We start from the raw sequence: 17,490 nt of genomic DNA, 5'->3' as shown, positions 1-17,490 counted from the left end.
ATTATGTCCTCCAAGGTGCTTGAGACCCCTCCTACCTTGGTGTCATTTGTGAATTTTATAAGCATACTTTCCAGTCCATTAAGCAAGTCATTAATGAAAATATTGAATACTACCAGATCCAGGACAGACCCCTGCAGTACCTCAGTAGATATATTCCCGCACTTTGACAGCGAACCATTGATAACTACTCTTTGAGTAGGGTATTTAAAACTGTTTTGTATCCATTTTATAGTAATTTCATTTAGACCACATTTCCCTAGTTTGTTTATGAGAATGTTATGTTAGACAGTGTCAAAAGCCTTACTAAAATCAAGAGATATCACATCTACAGCTTCCCTATCCAGTAGGACAATAACCCTGACAAAGAAGGTTGGTTTGCTATGATTTGTTCTTGATAAATCCATGTTGGCTATTACTTATAACACTATTGTCCTCTAGGAGTTTGTTCCAGTATCTTTCCAAGTATCGAGGTTAGGTTCCATAATTCCCCAATTTTTCTTTTTTTCTCTTTTTAAAGACGGGTACTATGTTTCCCATTCTCCAGTCTTGTGGGACCTCACCTGTTCTCCATTTCTCAGATATAATCATTAATGATTGTGAGATTGTTTCAGCTAGTTCCTTCAGTACCTTAGGGTGCATTTCATCAGGCCCTGCTGAATTTAATACACCTAAATTATCTAAATATTGTTTAACCCGTTCTTTTCCTGTTTTGATTGCATTCCTTCCTGGTGGTGGTTAATATTAATTATGCTGAGTATGTGGTCACCATTAACCTTTTTAGTGAAGACTGAAGTAAAATAGGCATGAAATACCTCATCCTTCTTGATATCATCAGTTATTAGCTCTGCTTCCCCGCTAAGGAGAGTACCTGCACTTTCCTTCATCTTTTCTTGCTCCTAAATTATTTAAAGAACCAGTTCTTATAGCCTTTTATGTCCCTTGTTATGTATAACTCATTTTGTGCCTTAGCCTTTCTGATGTTGTCCCTTCATGCTTGAGCTATTCTTTTGTTCTTACCCTTAGCAATTTGTTCATGTTTCCATTTCTTATAGGATTCCTTTTTTATTTTCAGGTCATTAAAGAGCTCCTGAGGGAGCAACGCTGGCTTCTCACTATTCTTTCTATCTTTCCTTTGCACTGGGATAGTTTGCTGTTGCACCTTTAATATTGACTCTTCGAGAAACTGCCAGCTCTCTTTGAACTCCTTTTTACCTCAGATTTTCTTCCCATGGGACCGTGCCTACCACTTCTCTGAGTCTGTTACAGTCTGCTTTTTTGAAGTCCATTGTCCTTATTCTGCTGTTGTCACTCCTTTCTTTCCTTAGAATCATGAAATCAATCCTTTCATGATCACTTTCACTTAAATTGCCTTCCATCTTCAAATTCTCTACCAACTCCTCCTTGTTGGTCAGAATCAAGTCTAAAATGGCTGTCTCCCTGGTTACCTCCTCCACTTTCTGAAACAACAAATTGTCCCCGATATATCTGGCCCATTGTGTTCTGAATGGGAGTACAGTGACGGTGGCTGAAGTTTGAAACCTGATCCTTGGCATGGGCAGAGACCTCACTAAGGACTGGTGCCTTGGCTTGGCTTGCAGGGGCAGGCATGAAAATGTTATAAAAGTTTGAAAAATCACTTCTGACTGACCTCATGGCATCTGCTAAGACTTTTAGTGGAGTGCAAAGATGACTACTCCTCTTGTGACCTCTCCACACATTCTCCCTGCCTGACCTGAGCAGGATCCTACTGCTGGGAGAGAGTGGGCATGATGGGACATGTAAGTGTCATGCTACATTAAGTAGCAAAATCCTCCAGGAATAAAACAAAAACCTTTCCCTTAATGGCCAGGACAAGAAAAAATGGCACTGGTGGGTTGGTGTAGGAAATGGATCCAATAACCCCTTCCCATCCCTCCCCAATGCACTGCTCCATGTTATGGCCCCAGTGGTGCTGTGCTGCATGGTACGTAAGAGGTACAGCCCCCCTGGGATGGCTCCCGCATGCCTTCTCCATTGTGCAGTGGAACCGCACCAGTTGTGCTACATTCAGACCCTCCTTGGTCTGCTGGATCTGGGTTCTAAATATCAAAATCCCTGCTGATATGACCTTACTGCTGCATATTATAACCACTAGAACCCAGGAAAGGTTCAGCCAGTAGCCTCGCTTCACGATACTGGCTAGGCCTGGTTTTCTGGTTAAATATAGAGCTTAATCTATTACTGTTTGTCCTACAGAGCGTATGGGACACACAATGTGGCCGAGTTAATGCTGCTGTGAGGAACCTTAACGTCTGCATTTCCTGACTGTCTTGGGATTATAACTGTACAGCCTTCATACTGCATTAGTGTAGTGATTTGCATTTAATAGGGAAGGACTCTGCCAGCTGAGTGCACTGGGGACTGCAGGGGATGGGTCTGAACCAAAAGGATGACTGGCTCAAATACTTGTGTAATGGGAGAAAGCAAAACCTCAGATTGAAACACACCTGAACTCCAGATCTGGATATGAATTTAGTGGTTTGGGCTCTTTTCTAAATCCTTAGCTGGTATAAATTGGTGGAGCTCTTTTGAAGCCCAAGGAGCTATGTCAATTTGAGGATCTGGCCTATATTTCCATCTAATCTAATCTCTCTAGGTATTTCTAAACCCTAGTCACTGGGCACTAGGCTCACACACAAGAGTAGATGCTTCTCTGATTTTTAAGCAAAGTAATCAGACCAGTTGGCACAACACAGCTAAGCTGGAGACCTCATGAGAACAGCTCGCTTGGAGGATTCCCACTTCTTCATGCTCCCAGTTACGATTGAATCACTTTCCCCTCTGGAAAAAGCCCTTTTTTTGCATTTCACGGTATGGCTAGAGCAGCCGTGTGATTAGAGGCCGTTATTGTCAGAACAGATGATGACGGTGGCTGCTGCAGAACTGTTGTGCGACCTGCGATCTAGCTCTGTAAATCAATTTGTGGCCACTTCAATGATTTTATTTTGCTATTCTTGATCTCACCAATTACAATATCCTTTCCTGGTCACTGCAGAGAGGCTCTGCCACCGTTTAATGGGACTCTCTACTCTGAGGACCCTCATGAAAGATCTTCTCTCTGCCTAGTCACTGCTGACCTCATCTTCCTTTCCTTCATTAGTCCCTTACGTGCTGAGGAGCTGTGCCGAGTTCATTGAGACCCATGGCATTGTGGATGGAATCTACCGGCTCTCTGGAGTGACATCCAACATACAGAAGCTGAGGTAAGGGCAGGGGTCTGACTGCAAAGGGGAGTTCAGTGGCATTGCTCAGTACCATTGTTTGGGGCTAGTCCAGGCATAGACTTGTTGAATATCGTCCCTCGGTGGTGTAATGAGGGTAGCAGGGCCCAGCCCCGGTAAAGAGGAGACCAGATTTAATGAAAACCTTAGTTCCTAACACTGGTAAAGACCAAACACACTACTTTATGGAGACTAACTTTTGTCCCGCCAAAAGCACCCCACTCTCGGTCCATTAACGGAGTACTTTGGGGGCAGCCCAGGAGTATCCAACCTCAGGAGAGGGTAGTCGCTGTATGTCAGTTTTAGGACCCATCAGTGGAACTGTGTGAGGGAAACCAGAGAAGAATGAACCTGGAGCCTGAGCTTCAGGAGAAGACCTGGTCCAGGTTGCAGGTAAAAGAGGCAGATCTCTGCTTTCCAGCCTATAACATATTTCTCTTTCCCCTCTGCCTGTGACAGACAACTCGGCATGGACTGTTTCCAGCTCCTGTTCTTCCAGGCTGTTATGTCTCTTTCTGTGTTGTTTCAGGCAGGAGTTTGGCTCTGATCAATGTCCAGACCTGACAAGGGAAGTTTACCTTCAGGACATTCACTGTGTGGGGTCACTCTGCAAGCTGTATTTCAGGGAGCTGCCAAACCCGCTCCTCACTTATGAGCTCTACAAGAAATTTACGGTGAGCCTTTTATTCTTTTTCACAGCCCGGCATGCACATGTGTTTTGGTAAAGGTAGTTGGTTGTGTTTTAGTCTCACTCTGATGACCCCGTGTCAGGGGTTTGTGTGTGTGTGTGTGTAGGGGGATCATCCATCAGTGCTCATGCACACTCCTGCTATCTTTTCATTTTCTCTGTTGCTGTCTCGCTCTTTCTCACTTTGTTTGTTTCTCTCTGTCCCATCATTGTTTCCCTCATTCTCTTCGCTATTTCCGTCCCTCTATCTTTGTGTTACACTGTCTCCTTCTCTTCCATATCTCCCTCTCTCATTCTGTTTTTTTCTCATTCTTTCTCTTACTCACTTCCCCCCCCCCCTTTTTTTCTCTTTGTCTCATTGAACCTTTCCTTCCTTCCTTCCTTCCTCTGGCCCTCCCTCCTTTCCTCCCTAATTCTGATTCTTTCCCCCATTGCTGTCCTTTGCTTATAATTTTTATAACATGTGAATTCACAGGGCCTGATTGTCTGATGCATTGTGCAGTCATTTACACCTGTTCACAGTGAGTGCACAGTGGGTGTAAAATACTACATCTTGCAGATGTGCTAGATTGTTCACTCAGTTTGCATTGATGTAAATTATGACACAAAGTAGAGGGCAATGGAAAATCAGGCCATAATGATCGTGTCCTGGATACAAAGAGCAGGTGAAGGTGGAAACTGTTCAAGCAGAAATCTGTAACCTCATTTAAAGTAACTGTAATTCAAAGTGTAATAACTCCATTCTGCAAAGCGAATATAGATTATGTGTGGATACAAGTAGGAGTCTGGGAGCAGACTGCTGGGGGCAGAAAAATAGACAATGACCCTTGCTGCTGAGCCTCCCTAAGTCTGAGCTGGTGACCATAGCTGGATTTCTAAAAGAACTGGACAATTTGATGACAGATAATATTTTATTATTGGCGCTGCAGATAGTAACACCTGTAGTTAAGGTTGCCTGATGCTTTCCACTATAAAACCCTGCATTCATTTGGTTATAACTTTGCCAGTCTTTAATCATTTGGGCTGAAATTTTCCACGCTGGCTGGCTGACTCATATTGAATGTTTCTGGAAAGTTTCAAATAAAACAGTTCATTCATTTCTCAGAACGATATTAGGGAAAAGTACATTGTATTGCCCATGTTCAAAAATTTTTAGAACTGTTTTGTTGAGAAGCTCTGGTGTCCCCCCTTAACTTTTTGAAGCAGAGACTAGAAATTTGGCAGGGGGATCACCCTGGTGTCAGGAATGTTAGATACTATAGTGATGAGCATGGTATATGAATGTATGTAGAACAGAATAGCCTTTTGTTTTCCCCTTGAAAATATGTGCAAGTTGGCCAAGTTTTAAGTCTTTGAACAATCTCAGTTTGCACTTGCTCACTAGAGACTTGTTAGAGTTTGGCAGCTAAATTCTCCAAAGATTCCATCTGTATTGAGCATGCTCTAACTAAGGGCTGCAGGGGCTGAACAGGACTTTCCCTGCAGTTACTGCTCTTGGCTGCCCAGGGACAACTATCATGCCCGACATAGGAACTGAGAGCAGGAAGATGGTCTCTCTTGTGCTTTCACTCCTGGGCCCAGGCAGGAGGACAAGAAGGAGGAAAAGGCTGATAGGAATGCAAAGGGATGAGGAGCCGGGTCTGGGGGGTAGTGTGGGAGGAGACTGGGATAAGGAGTAGAGGGGATAGAGGACTGGGATGATTAAGATTTGGCAAAGTTAAAAGCAACTGAAAACAGGTTCTTATTACAGCTGTGTGAAATTGTTCAGCCAAAACCTTTTTCGGCAAAAAATGCAAGATTGGATGACACTGGAACGTTTTGTGAATTTGTGTTGATTTTGCCAAATTGTTTAGGTAAAATAATTTTAAAAAATCCAAAAATGTGAAAATGTTTCATTATGACATTTTTTAAAGGAAATGTTTCATTTTTTCGCTCTAAATGACTTTTTGTTTGGAAATTTCCTTCACATTTTTTTTTAAATTAAAATGTGAAAAAAACACTCAAAATCAAAATGAAACGTTTTGTTTCGGGTCAAATGAAATATCTTTTTTTTGACCAGAAGCAATTTTTTTTCAAGATTTTGATTCGCTGAACATTTTGAAAAATGTTGGCTTCAGGTTCTTATAATGGGACTGTTGGGCAGCCTTAATTATAGGCATTTCTACTTACAGTGGGTAACTCATTTGGCTAGAAATACTAACAAAAGCCCCCAAAAAAGAAACTATTCCCCAAAATCTAGCGAAAACCACCAGATGGGGAGTCTGGTTGAATGTAGGATGGGTGCCCCAGTGCCTAGACAGCAGGGTGTGGGTGGGAGGCAGGGATGCCTGCTAATCCCACCCTGTCTTCCTCACTCAACACTGTGTCTGAGGAAGGATAGGCACAGCTTTGAGTCACCACAGTGATTCAGACATTAGTGTCTCAGGATAGGCAAATTCTTAATGACCAGAGAGGGATTAGCCTTTCGGCTTCAGTGGTATCACATTTATATATGCGATGACCCTGCCATGGCATTGCTGCATATTTACCTTTGCAGTGTGACACTCCCTCCTGCTCTGGGCCTTCACCAGCTCATAATCCAGTTTTGATCGAGTTGGTGACTCTGGCACTGACAGACTCATTCTAACACTAGTGTAAAGGGACTGATTGCTCCATCGAACCAATTCAAAAACAGAAGGCCACACACCTTCTTCTTCCCTCAGTTTTACTCCACTTGCTAGCCAGAGGCTAGGAAGAACAGGGTACCAGCTGAGCACACCCAGTGTGGTCAGTGTAGTAGAAGGGTAAGAGATCATGTCTGTCCTTGACTGTGTATCTGAAACTCCCTGTCTCTTTCCAATTTTTTCTTCCCATTCACAAGGTGAAAGGTGAAACAATCAGCAATTAATGCTACATTTGAAAAAAATACATTAAATAAAAGCAGTTGACTTTTCCTGGGATTCTGTGTCCTCTCCTTCTTGATGCTCCGAATCTATAATTCCACATGTTGAAGATGGTGCCCCATGGTTTTGTAAGCCATGCCATGGGTTTCTAGCTCAGTTGGCTGAGAAGTATGGCTGTTGGGTCTGAGTCAGTCATGACATCACATGAATCAGCATTTGCTTGCTGTCTGTTTCAGCTTCCTTTCCTAGAACCTAGAAATGAAATGTATGAGCCAAAACCCAGCTGATGTCTGATGTTTCAGATTTGCATCCAAATGTTTGGATGCTTCTCCTGATCCATCTTTGGTCAGAACCAATGGCCTGGAAATCTCACATGAGAAGCGTAGGATTTATTGTGCTTCTTCTCTCTGGAATGGTGGAAACAGGCTTTTTTATAGGTCAGTACTTCCACTGGTGAATTGAAACAAAAAATAATCAGCTGAGATGGGTCTGAGTTGTAAGATTTAAATCTGGAGTGGAACTACCCCCAATTCAGGAGTTTTCATCTCTGGGTTTTCAGTTCAGCCCATAGCAGAGATTGGGTCAGGCACAAAGCTCAGATTTGGATTTCCCAAGTTCAGAGGTATCAGAGCTGTCTTTTTATCTGGGACTATCTCTGGAGCTGAGGCTTGTGGAGATAAAAAAAAAATGACAGGTTAACTTTCACCCCACTAACTTCTTTGAACCTCAGAAAAGGCTAAGTTCCTGCTTTGAATGAAGATTGAGGTTAGAGCTCATTTAATCCAAATAAGGTGTCCGTCTCTCTCTCCCCATCAACTGTTTTGACATTGGAGGCAGGCTGGTGGTATATGAACACCTGATCTCTCTCTCTCTCTCTCTCTATTCATTATTGCTGCAAACCCCTCTCCTCGATCGATGCCTGATTAATGGTATATAAGTTTGACAGCACACGTGTACCATGTCAGTGACGTTAAAGGACTGGTGTTGGCGATCCTGGCTATGCTCTTATTGGTGAGATCATTGGTAACAATGGTGAAGGTATTGACTGATGACATCAAAGGTTTTGTAGATGCTTCTGTTGCTTGGTGTGGTAATTGTGATGGTGGTGGTGTCTATGCAACTGTGGTTGTGGGCTCACAACAAAGATCAGAAATAGGTTCAAGGCACAGAATTCAAATCTGGGTTCCCAAAGTGGGGGCTGCTTGGATCCCGGCATGCAGTTCATGCCCATCTCTGGTAGCGAAATTGATTATGGCAATTTGCATGTGGTTTTGCATAAAGGATGGCTGATAGTGAAAAGAATAGTGATGAGAATAGTGACAGCAGAATAAATAATGGGAATGTAGTAGTGACAGTGAAAACACAGGAAGGTGTTTCTGTGGCTGTGGTTGGTGATTTCAGATTAATTATATTTAAGCAACTGATGGTTAGGAATGGCTTGTTTTCTTCATCTCAGTTCTAGATTTGCTGACGTCCTTATGTAGGCAAAGCTCCAGTTGGCAGGAGCGGTCACCGTGTCTTTCTTTGAACTCACTCCAACCCCCAGCAGTAGCAGAGTGGGCAGGTGGATCCTAGATAGCCTCACATTGTTTGACGTTCCTAGTGGCTTCTCCTCTCCCATTGTAATGTTGAAAGGGAATAGCTGACAGAAGACTAACAATGCAGAGAAGAACTCCCAGGAATTCAGACAATACGTTTTTAAATCCCCTCTCAGCTCCTGCTCTGCAGAGAACTGCCGGGCTAGTGGTGGTGGGGAGGTGCCTCGCCTCCGTTTTATCTACGCTATTCCACTCTAATGGCTAATGCAGATGTTTGTTACTCTGTCTATGCAATTGTATTTCTAGGTACCTGTCATTGTAGCTCATCTAAAATACCTCCTCATCACAGGAGCTGCTGTATCTACATACAGTAGATAATAATGCTTGTTTTTATTTATAAATTACTTTGCCTTTCATGCCCACAAGTCCCAAGCTGTTTTCATTTCACAGGGTTTAAAAAGGACCCATTTTTTATTTGTTCTCAAACTTTTTTTGGAAAAAGTTTCAATATTTTTCATTTGTTATTTATCATTTCCTCCTCTTTTCCTTTCATTTATTTTCCCTCTCTTCCTCCACCCGCTCTCAGTATTTTTTCTTTTTTTTTCTTTCCATTTTTCTCCCAGTCATTGTATGTGTGTCGGGGGGCGGGGGGGAATCAATTTTCAAAAATGAGTGGGAGGAAGGAGGGGAGGGACAAGGCAGGAGTCAAAAAGAAGAAAAAGGAAATTAATCTCGCAGCTGAAGATCTCAAAGTGTTTAATGAATTAAGTCCCAGACTTTCAGCTGTGAACTGAAGGAGACTAGGGCTCTATGCCCCGCAGCGAGGTGGGTAAGTATGGTTATCCTTACAGGGAGGTGAAGTGACTTGCCCAAGGTCTCACAGAAAGTCAGTGGCAGGACTTCTTACTCATAGCTCTGTAATGTAATGAGACAATGCTCCCTCTGACACCTGCCAGGCCTCTGTACGCGTCTCCCTCTGTCACTTTCTCACTTCCTCTAAATCCATCAGCTCAATGGACTATTTCCTTTCTCTCCACAGGAGGCAATATCTCGCTGCCCAGAGGAGGAGCAATTGGCCCGAATTCAAAATGTCATCCAGGAACTTCCACCATCACATTACAGGTAAGAACTCAGCCGTTGAGGCTGTGGGGATCCATATGGTGTCTCTTAGCTGTGGGAAGGATTCTCTGAAACAGCTTCAGCTTCGGGGAGGAGCTGAGAGGTGGGTTCATTCATTGCCACCAAATTCAAGAGCAATTCACCTGTCCTCTAAATAAAATTAAACAGATCATTGCATTATGTGTCTGAAAGAGCAACCAGCCCTTTCTAGCTTCCGTCAACCTGACTCTCCCTCCCAGCTGCCATAACGTACTTGGCCAGTTGCGCAGTGCTGTCCAAGTGGGAGAAGGCAATTAAGCACGTGTATTTAAGCATACAATGTGATCTGAATTTCCACAGCCACCATATGCATCAGTAGCCCCCTTCTTTCTGCTTCCTACTGTCCTTCCTCCTCAAATTCATTTGGGTTGTGCCACATGAAGCCATCGGCAATAACAACATCCACAGTGTTCTGCGCCACTGCTCATAAACTCTGACATCACAAATCGCTGCTCTGGCTTTGAGCCATGGTGCCCATTTTGCCAGTCTCATATATACAGACCCCACAGTCACTGCGGGAGACTGAAACCAGTACCATCAGCACCAAAACACAGGCCTCTACCTCTTGAGCTAAAGGAGCATTCTGTTAGCAGATCTTATATGGCAGACTGCTGTAATCTTGGGGGCTAGCAACTAATGGGAGACTTGATCACATGTGCAGGAGCTGAAGACTTTTTCTTTATCCAAAACAAATACTTGCAGGACTCTGGAATACCTGATCAAGCATCTGACTCACCTGGCCTCCTTCAGCAACATGACCAACATGCACACCAGGAACCTGGCCCTAGTGTGGGCACCTAATCTCCTCAGGTACAGTAAGGACTTCTTTTCACTTCACTCTTAGGGGAGCGCTGCTGAGCTACTGCTGGATTATCTAAGAGTGAAACTGACCAGACAGTAAACAGAGACTGACCAGTCAGTCACAGACCGAGCCTGCTGAGAAAAATGCAAAGAAATAAACAGCATAAATAATAGTGCAAAGTAAATATCATTTAAAAAATTCTCCCAAGTTGAATAACCTGAGGTTTTACTAATAATATCCAGGGAAGGAAATCTATGGATTTCTAAAAACTATATTCTTTTTGACAGGTTTCAGAGTAACAGCCGTGTTAGTCTGTATTCGCAAAAAGAAAAGGAGTACTTGTGGCACCTTAGAGACTAACCAATTTATTTGAGCATGAGCTTTCGGGAGCTACAGCTCACTTCATCAGATGCATACTGTGGAAACTGCAGAAGACATTATATACACAGAGACCATGAAACAATACCTCCTCCCACCCCACTCTCCTGCTGGTAATAGCTTATCTAAAGTGATCATCAAGTTGGGCCATTTCCAGCACAAATACAGGTTTTCTCACCCCCTTTTCCAAAAAACACACACACACAAACTCACTCTCCTGCTGGTAATAGCTCATCCAAAGTGACCACTCTCCCTACAATGTGCATGATAATCAAGGTGGGCCATTTCCAGCACAAATCCAGGTTTTCTCACCCCCCCCCCCCGCCCCCAACACACACACAAACTCACTCTCCTGCTGGCAATAGCTCATCCAAACTGACCACTCTCCCCACAATGTGCATGACAATCAAGGTGGGCCATTTCCAGCATAAATCCAAGGTTAACCAGAACGTCGGGGGGGGGGGGGGGTAGGAAAAAACAAGGGGAAATAGGCTACCTTGCATAATGACTTAGCCACTCCCAGTCTCTATTTAAGCCTAAATTAATAGTATCCAATTTGCAAATGAATTCCAATTCAGCAGTTTCTCGCTGGATTTGAATTTTTTGTTGTTGTAAGATAGCGACCTTCATGTCTGTGATTGCGTGACCAGAGAGATTGAAGTGTTCTCCGACAGGTTTATGAATGTTATAATTCTTGACATCTGATTTGTGTCCATTTATTGTTTTATGTAGAGACTGTCCAGTTTGACCAATGTACATGGCAGAGGGGCATTGCTGGCACATGATGGCATATATCACATTGGTGGATGTGCAGGTAAACGAGCCTCTGATAGTGTGGCTGATGTTATTAGGCCCTGTGATGGTGTCCCCTGAATAGATATGTGGGCACAGTTGGCAGTGGGCTTTGTTGCAAGGATAGGTTCCTGGGTTAGTGGTTCTGTTGTGTGGTATGTGGTTGTTGGTGAGTATTTGCTTCAGGTTGGGGGGCTGTCTGTAGGCAAGGACTGGCCTGTCTCCCAAGATTTGTGAGAGTGTTGGGTCATCCTTCAGGATAGGTTGTAGATCCTTAATAATGCGTTGGAGGGGTTTTAGTTGGGGGCTGAAGGTGATGGCTAGTGGCGTTCTGTTATTTTCTTTGTTAGGCCTGTCCTGTAGTAGGTGACTTCTGGGAACTCTTCTGGCTCTATCAATCTGTTTCTTCACTTCCGCAGGTGGGTATTGTAGTTGTAAGAATGCTTGATAGAGATCTTGTAGGTGTTTGTCTCTGTCTGAGGGGTTGGAGCAAATGCGGTTGTATCGCAGAACTTGGCTGTAGACGATGGATCGTGTGGTGTGGTCAGGGTGAAAACTGGAGGCATGTAGGTAGGAATAGCGGTCAGTAGGTTTCCGGTATAGGGTGGTGTTTATGTGACCATTGTTTATTAGCACTGTAGTGTCCAGGAAGTGGATCTCTTGTGTGGACTGGACCAGGCTGAGGTTGATGGTGGGATGGAAATTGTTGAAATCATGGTGGAATTCCTCAAGGGCTTCTTTTCCATGGGTCCAGATGATGAAGATGTCATCAATATAGCGCAAGTAGAGTAGGGGTGTTAGGGGACGAGAGCTGAGGAAGCGTTGTTCTAAATCAGCCATAAAAATGTTGGCATACTGTGGGGCCATGCGGGTACCCATAGCAGTGCCACTGATCTGAAGGTATACATTGTCCCCAAATGTAAAATAGTTATGGGTAAGGACAAAGTCACAAAGTTCAGCCACCAGGTTAGCCGTGACATTATCGGGGATAGTGTTCTCAACGGCTTGTAGTCCATCTTTGTGTGGAATGTTGGTGTAGAGGGCTTCTACATCCATAGTGGCCAGGATGGTGTTATCAGGAAGATCACCGATGGATTGTAGTTTCCTCAGGAAGTCAGTGGTGTCTCGAAGGTAGCTGGGAGCGCTGGTAGCATAGGGCCTGAGGAGGGAGTCTACATAGCCAGACAATCCTGCTGTCAGGGTGCCAATGCCTGAGATGATGGGGCGCCCAGGATTTCCAGGTTTATGGATCTTGGGTAGTAGATAGAATATCCCAGGTCGGGGTTCCAGGGGTGTGTCTGTGCGGATTTGATCTTGTGCTTTTTCAGGAAGTTTCTTGAGCAAATGCTGTAGTTGCTTTTGGTAACTCTCAGTGGGATCATAGGGTAATGGCTTGTAGAAAGTGGTGTTGGAGAGCTGCCGAGCAGCCTCTTGTTCATATTCCGACCTATTCATGATAACAGCACCTCCTTTGTCAGCCTTTTTGATTATGATGTCAGAGTTGTTTCTGAGGCTGTGGATGGCATTGTGTTCCGCACGGCTGAGGTTATGGGGCAAGTGATGCTGCTTTTCCACAATTTCAGCCCGTGCACGTCGGCGGAAGCACTCTATGTAGAAGTCCAGTCTGCTGTTTCGACCTTCAGGAGGAGTCCACCTAGAATCCTTCTTTTTGTAATGTTGGTAGGGAGGCCTCTGTGGATCAGTATGTTGTTCAGAGGTATTTTGGAAATATTCCTTGAGTCAGAGACGTCGAAAATAGGATTCTAGGTCACCACAGAACTGTATCATGTTCGTGGGGGTGGAGGGGCAGAAGGAGAGGCCCCGAGATAGGACAGCTGCTTCTGCTGGGCTAAGAGTATAGTTGGATAGGTTAACAATATTGCTGGGTGGGTTGAGGGAACCATTGCTGTGGCCCCTTGTAGCATGTAGTAGTTTAGAAAGTTTAGTGTCCTTTTTCTTTTGTAGAGAAGCAAAGTGTGCGTTGTAAATGGCTTGTCTAGTTTTAGTAAAGTCCAGCCACGAGGAAGTTTGTGTGGAAGGTTGGTTTTTTATGAGAGTATCCATTTTTGAGAGCTCATTCTTAATCTTTCCCTGTTTGCTGTAGAGGATGTTGATCAGGTGATTCCACAGTTTCTTTGAGAGCGTGTGGCACAAGCTGTCAGCATAGTCTGTGTGGTATGTAGATTGTAATGGATTTTTTACCTTCAGTCCTTTTGGTACGATGTCCATCTGTTTGCATTTGGAAAGGAAGATGATGTCTGTCTGTATCTGTACAAGTTTTTTCATGCAGTTGATAGATTTCCAGATAGAATAAATGGACACAAATCAGATGTCAAGAATTATAACATTCATAAACCAGTCGGAGAACACTTCAATCTCTCTGGTCACGCAATCACAGACATGAAGGTCGCTATCTTACAACAACAAAAAATTCAAATCCAGACTCCAGCGAGAAACTGCTGAATTGGAATTCATTTGCAAATTGGATACTATTAATTTAGGCTTAAATAGAGACTGGGAGTGGCTAAGTCATTATGCAAGGTACCCTATTTCCCCTTGTTTTTTCCTACCGCCCCCCCCCCCCCAACGTTCTGGTTAACCTTGGATTTATGCTGGAAATGGCCCACCTTGATTGTCATGCACACTGTGGGGAGAGTGGTCAGTTTGGATGAGCTATTGCCAGCAGGAGAGTGAGTTTGTGTGTGTGTTGGGGGCGGGGGGGGGTGAGAAAACCTGGATTTGTGCTGGAAATGGCCCACCTTGATTATCATGCACATTGTCGGGAGAGTGGTCACTTTGGATAAGCTATTACCAGCAGGAGAGTGAGTTTGTGTATGTGTATTTTTTGGAAAAGGGGGGGGGTGAGAAAACCTATATTTGTGCTGGAAATGGCCCACCTTGATTTTCATGCACGTTGTAAGGAGAGTGGTCACTTTGGATGGGCTATTACCAGCAGGAGAGTGAGTTTGTGTGTGTGGTTTTTGGAGGGGGGTGAGGGGGTGAGAGAACCTGGATTTGTGCAGGAAATGGCCCACCTTGATTATCATACACATTGTGAAGAGAGTGGTCACTTTGGATGGGCTATTACCAGCAGGAGAGTGAGTTTGTGTGTGGGGGGGGGGCGGAGGGTGAGAAAACCTGGATTTGTGCTGGAAATGGCCCAACTTGATGATCACTTTAGATAAGCTATTACCAGCAGGAGAGTGGGGTGGGAGGAGGTATTGTTTCATGGTCTCTGTGTATATAATGTCTTCTGCAGTTTCCACGGTATGCATCCGATGAAGTGAGCTGTAGCTCACGAAAGCTCATGCTCAAATAAATTCATTAGTCTCTAAGGTGCCACAAGTACTCCTATTCTTTTTGACAGTGTCCATTTAAAAATGAGGCGTTTGCTCATCATTATGGGATTGAAGCAACTGTTTTCAAAATATGGGTGATTGAGTTTGATAGGACAGAGCAATGAGTGACTCGGGAAGGGGAGATAGTGCTACATGTTATAGATGACTTGAATCCAAATCCATTTCGGTCACAAGTGAAATGAGTTTGAAGATCTTAAGATAGTTGCTAGTGGACGTTTGCTGGTATCACAAGATCACCAAGCAGTTTTTCGTAATTTACCGTGCCTGAAAATCAATGCTGAGAGCCAATCCTGTGATTGGATCAAATGTTGAAACTATTGAACATTGCAAAGTGGACGTTTACTACTCAGACATTTCCATTCCAGCTTCTGTCCTTCTTGTCAAATGACCTGAAGTCTGTTTCCTTTGTAATGCAAGTCCCAGGGAGGATAAGAAAGCGGCAGGCAATGCAACTGCAGTCTCCTTACATGGTTATCCTGTTGGCAATGCCCCAAACAGTTATCTAACAAACCACTCATTAACTTTACAAAGGATCCATTGCCCAGAGATAATTTCTTCAGTAACACTTTGGCATGTCAAGATAAGGAAGGTTTTTCTGCTGAGAGAGTGAGAATGCAAGAGTGCTGGGTGGAGTGAAGGAAGGGACAGGGACTCATAGACTCATAGATATTAAGGTCATAAAAGACAGTCATAAAAAATAGTAGGAAAAAGAAGAACCCAAGACATGGAATTCAAATCTGCTCTTCCCTCACATTTGATTGGGTTCAGTTCTGGTGGTTTGGCTTCAAATCCACCTTACAGAGATAAGCTCAAACCACAAAGTTTGGAGCTGGAGCCAAAGTCTGAGGGGGTGCTGGGCCCAGTGTTCGGTTTAGTCTCTAAAAGGAATAGAGTAAGAGGACCGAGAGAAGGTAGGAAAGGAAAAATAGAGTGGTGGAAATAGGAAACAGAAAACTTCTGATGAATAAAATTAGTTAAAGTGCAAAGGGGAGAGGAAATGGAGAAAGCAACACAAAAGGAAAAAGGAGAGATGAGAAAGGAAATGGGGAAAGAATAAAGAAAGAATGGAAAGGTAAAGAGAGAATAAAGGACTGGAAGAGTAAAAAGAACAAGACTCAGAGCAACAGTGGGTAAAAAATTCCTATTCCAGGACATTCCTGCTGTATCAGGGAAAGGTTCCATCCATGACCTACTGGGGAAGGTCAAAGCAATTCTCTCCCTCACATACTGTATCTTAGGATGCAGGGGTTTTATTGTATTTATGGCTGCTCCCCCTGTGGTACAGGTCGAAGGAGATCGAGGCTGTTGGCTGCAATGGAGATGCAGCTTTCCTGGAGGTGCGAGTCCAGCAGTTGGTGATTGAGTTTATCTTGAATCATGTGGATCAGATCTTCAGCAACAATATAACAACCAGCTCCATGGAGAATGATGGTAACTACCTCCCCTGCCACATACGCTAACTGCTGGCCACTCTAACCCTAGCCCCATCCCCTCCCACCAACACCCCAATTTCAACCCCGTCCTTTCTCATAGACGCTCCCAAACCTTCTCACTAGTACCCTAGCCCCTCCCTGACTGTAACACTTCTCACCAACACCTCAGATCCTTCTCTTCAACATCCCCGATCGTCCCTACCAAAATGCAAACCCACCCTAAACCTTCCCACCAATGCCTGACCCGACTAATCATGACACTTTTCATCAACTCCCTTCTCACCAGCATGACAGTACTCCTAATCCCAACATTAACCTTTCCCATCGACCCTCACGGATCTACCCTTGATATTCCAATCCATCCTAACCTTTCCCACAGCCATCCCACTTAGCTCTTCTCACCAATGCCTTGAACCCTAAACCTTCCCACCAACAGCCTGAGCCCAGCCTGAAATCTTCTCCTTGCAATGTCAGGCCTTCTCCAATCATAGCTCTTCACACCCTTGTCCCCATCTCTGTCGACAGCCTTCTCCTCCCTTTGCTTGTCATGTCTAATCCCAGCCCTTCCTGCCATCAAAAAAACATGTCCAAAACTACAGTGTGTGCTTTGCATGGCATTCGGATCATATGTCTAAGGATTTGCTGCTTTATAACTGGGGGCATTATTTCATAAACTGAGAATTTGTCCTGGACTTCAGCAGAATTGGGAAATACTGTTCTTGTTACTCAGATACAGGCTTGTAGAGAAAGTGCTTTTAACGGGGGCTCTTGGTCCTGATTAGCCTCACATAACCTCAAAAATGTGCACCCCTATAAGTTTGTAATTCTTTTCACCTTTTATTTGAGCTTTAGGGGAATTTTTAGCACTTAAGGAAGTGAGGGACTTACCATGTTGCCTAAAGACACAGTGTAGGCAGTGGCTATGCAACCTCCCCACACCCAGCTCTGTCACTACCCTTAAAGTCCTCTGCTGGAAATCACCCGCTCAGAGCTCCAGCCCTGACCTGCAGACACCCCTGTTCTTCCAGTGCTAATGCAATGCCTATGGCCTTCTGTTCTCCCAAGGCAGAGGTTGGAGGCCGCAGGATGAATAATTCTGCCCTAGGATTAGTTCAGACTGGCACAAATGTCATGATGGAGTAGTGACTCACCAACATAAAGGGGCGTTGCAGAGCCTTTGATCTCCAGGTCACCAGTTCA

General features: G+C 44.2%; 1 protein-coding gene across 2 annotated transcripts in view; it reads left to right on the top strand.

Annotated features, from left to right (window-relative positions):
• ARHGAP31 (Rho GTPase activating protein 31) overlaps positions 1-17,490 on the top strand; it is a 95,234-nt gene that overhangs the window by 62,869 nt on the left and 14,875 nt on the right. For both annotated transcript variants that reach the window (XM_074974304.1, XM_074974295.1), the window contains exons 2-6: positions 3,140-3,242; positions 3,790-3,934; positions 9,408-9,490; positions 10,229-10,336; positions 16,143-16,288. In XM_074974304.1, coding sequence (XP_074830405.1) covers positions 3,140-3,242; positions 3,790-3,934; positions 9,408-9,490; positions 10,229-10,336; positions 16,143-16,288 — 585 coding nt within the window. The remainder of the gene's footprint in view (positions 1-3,139; positions 3,243-3,789; positions 3,935-9,407; positions 9,491-10,228; positions 10,337-16,142; positions 16,289-17,490) is intronic.

This window comes from Natator depressus, chromosome 1 (genome assembly GCF_965152275.1).
Source record: "Natator depressus isolate rNatDep1 chromosome 1, rNatDep2.hap1, whole genome shotgun sequence".
Taxonomy (NCBI): Eukaryota; Metazoa; Chordata; order Testudines; family Cheloniidae; genus Natator; species Natator depressus.
Note: the sequence above shows the minus strand (reverse complement) of the source record. Positions and strands in the feature narration are given on the sequence as shown.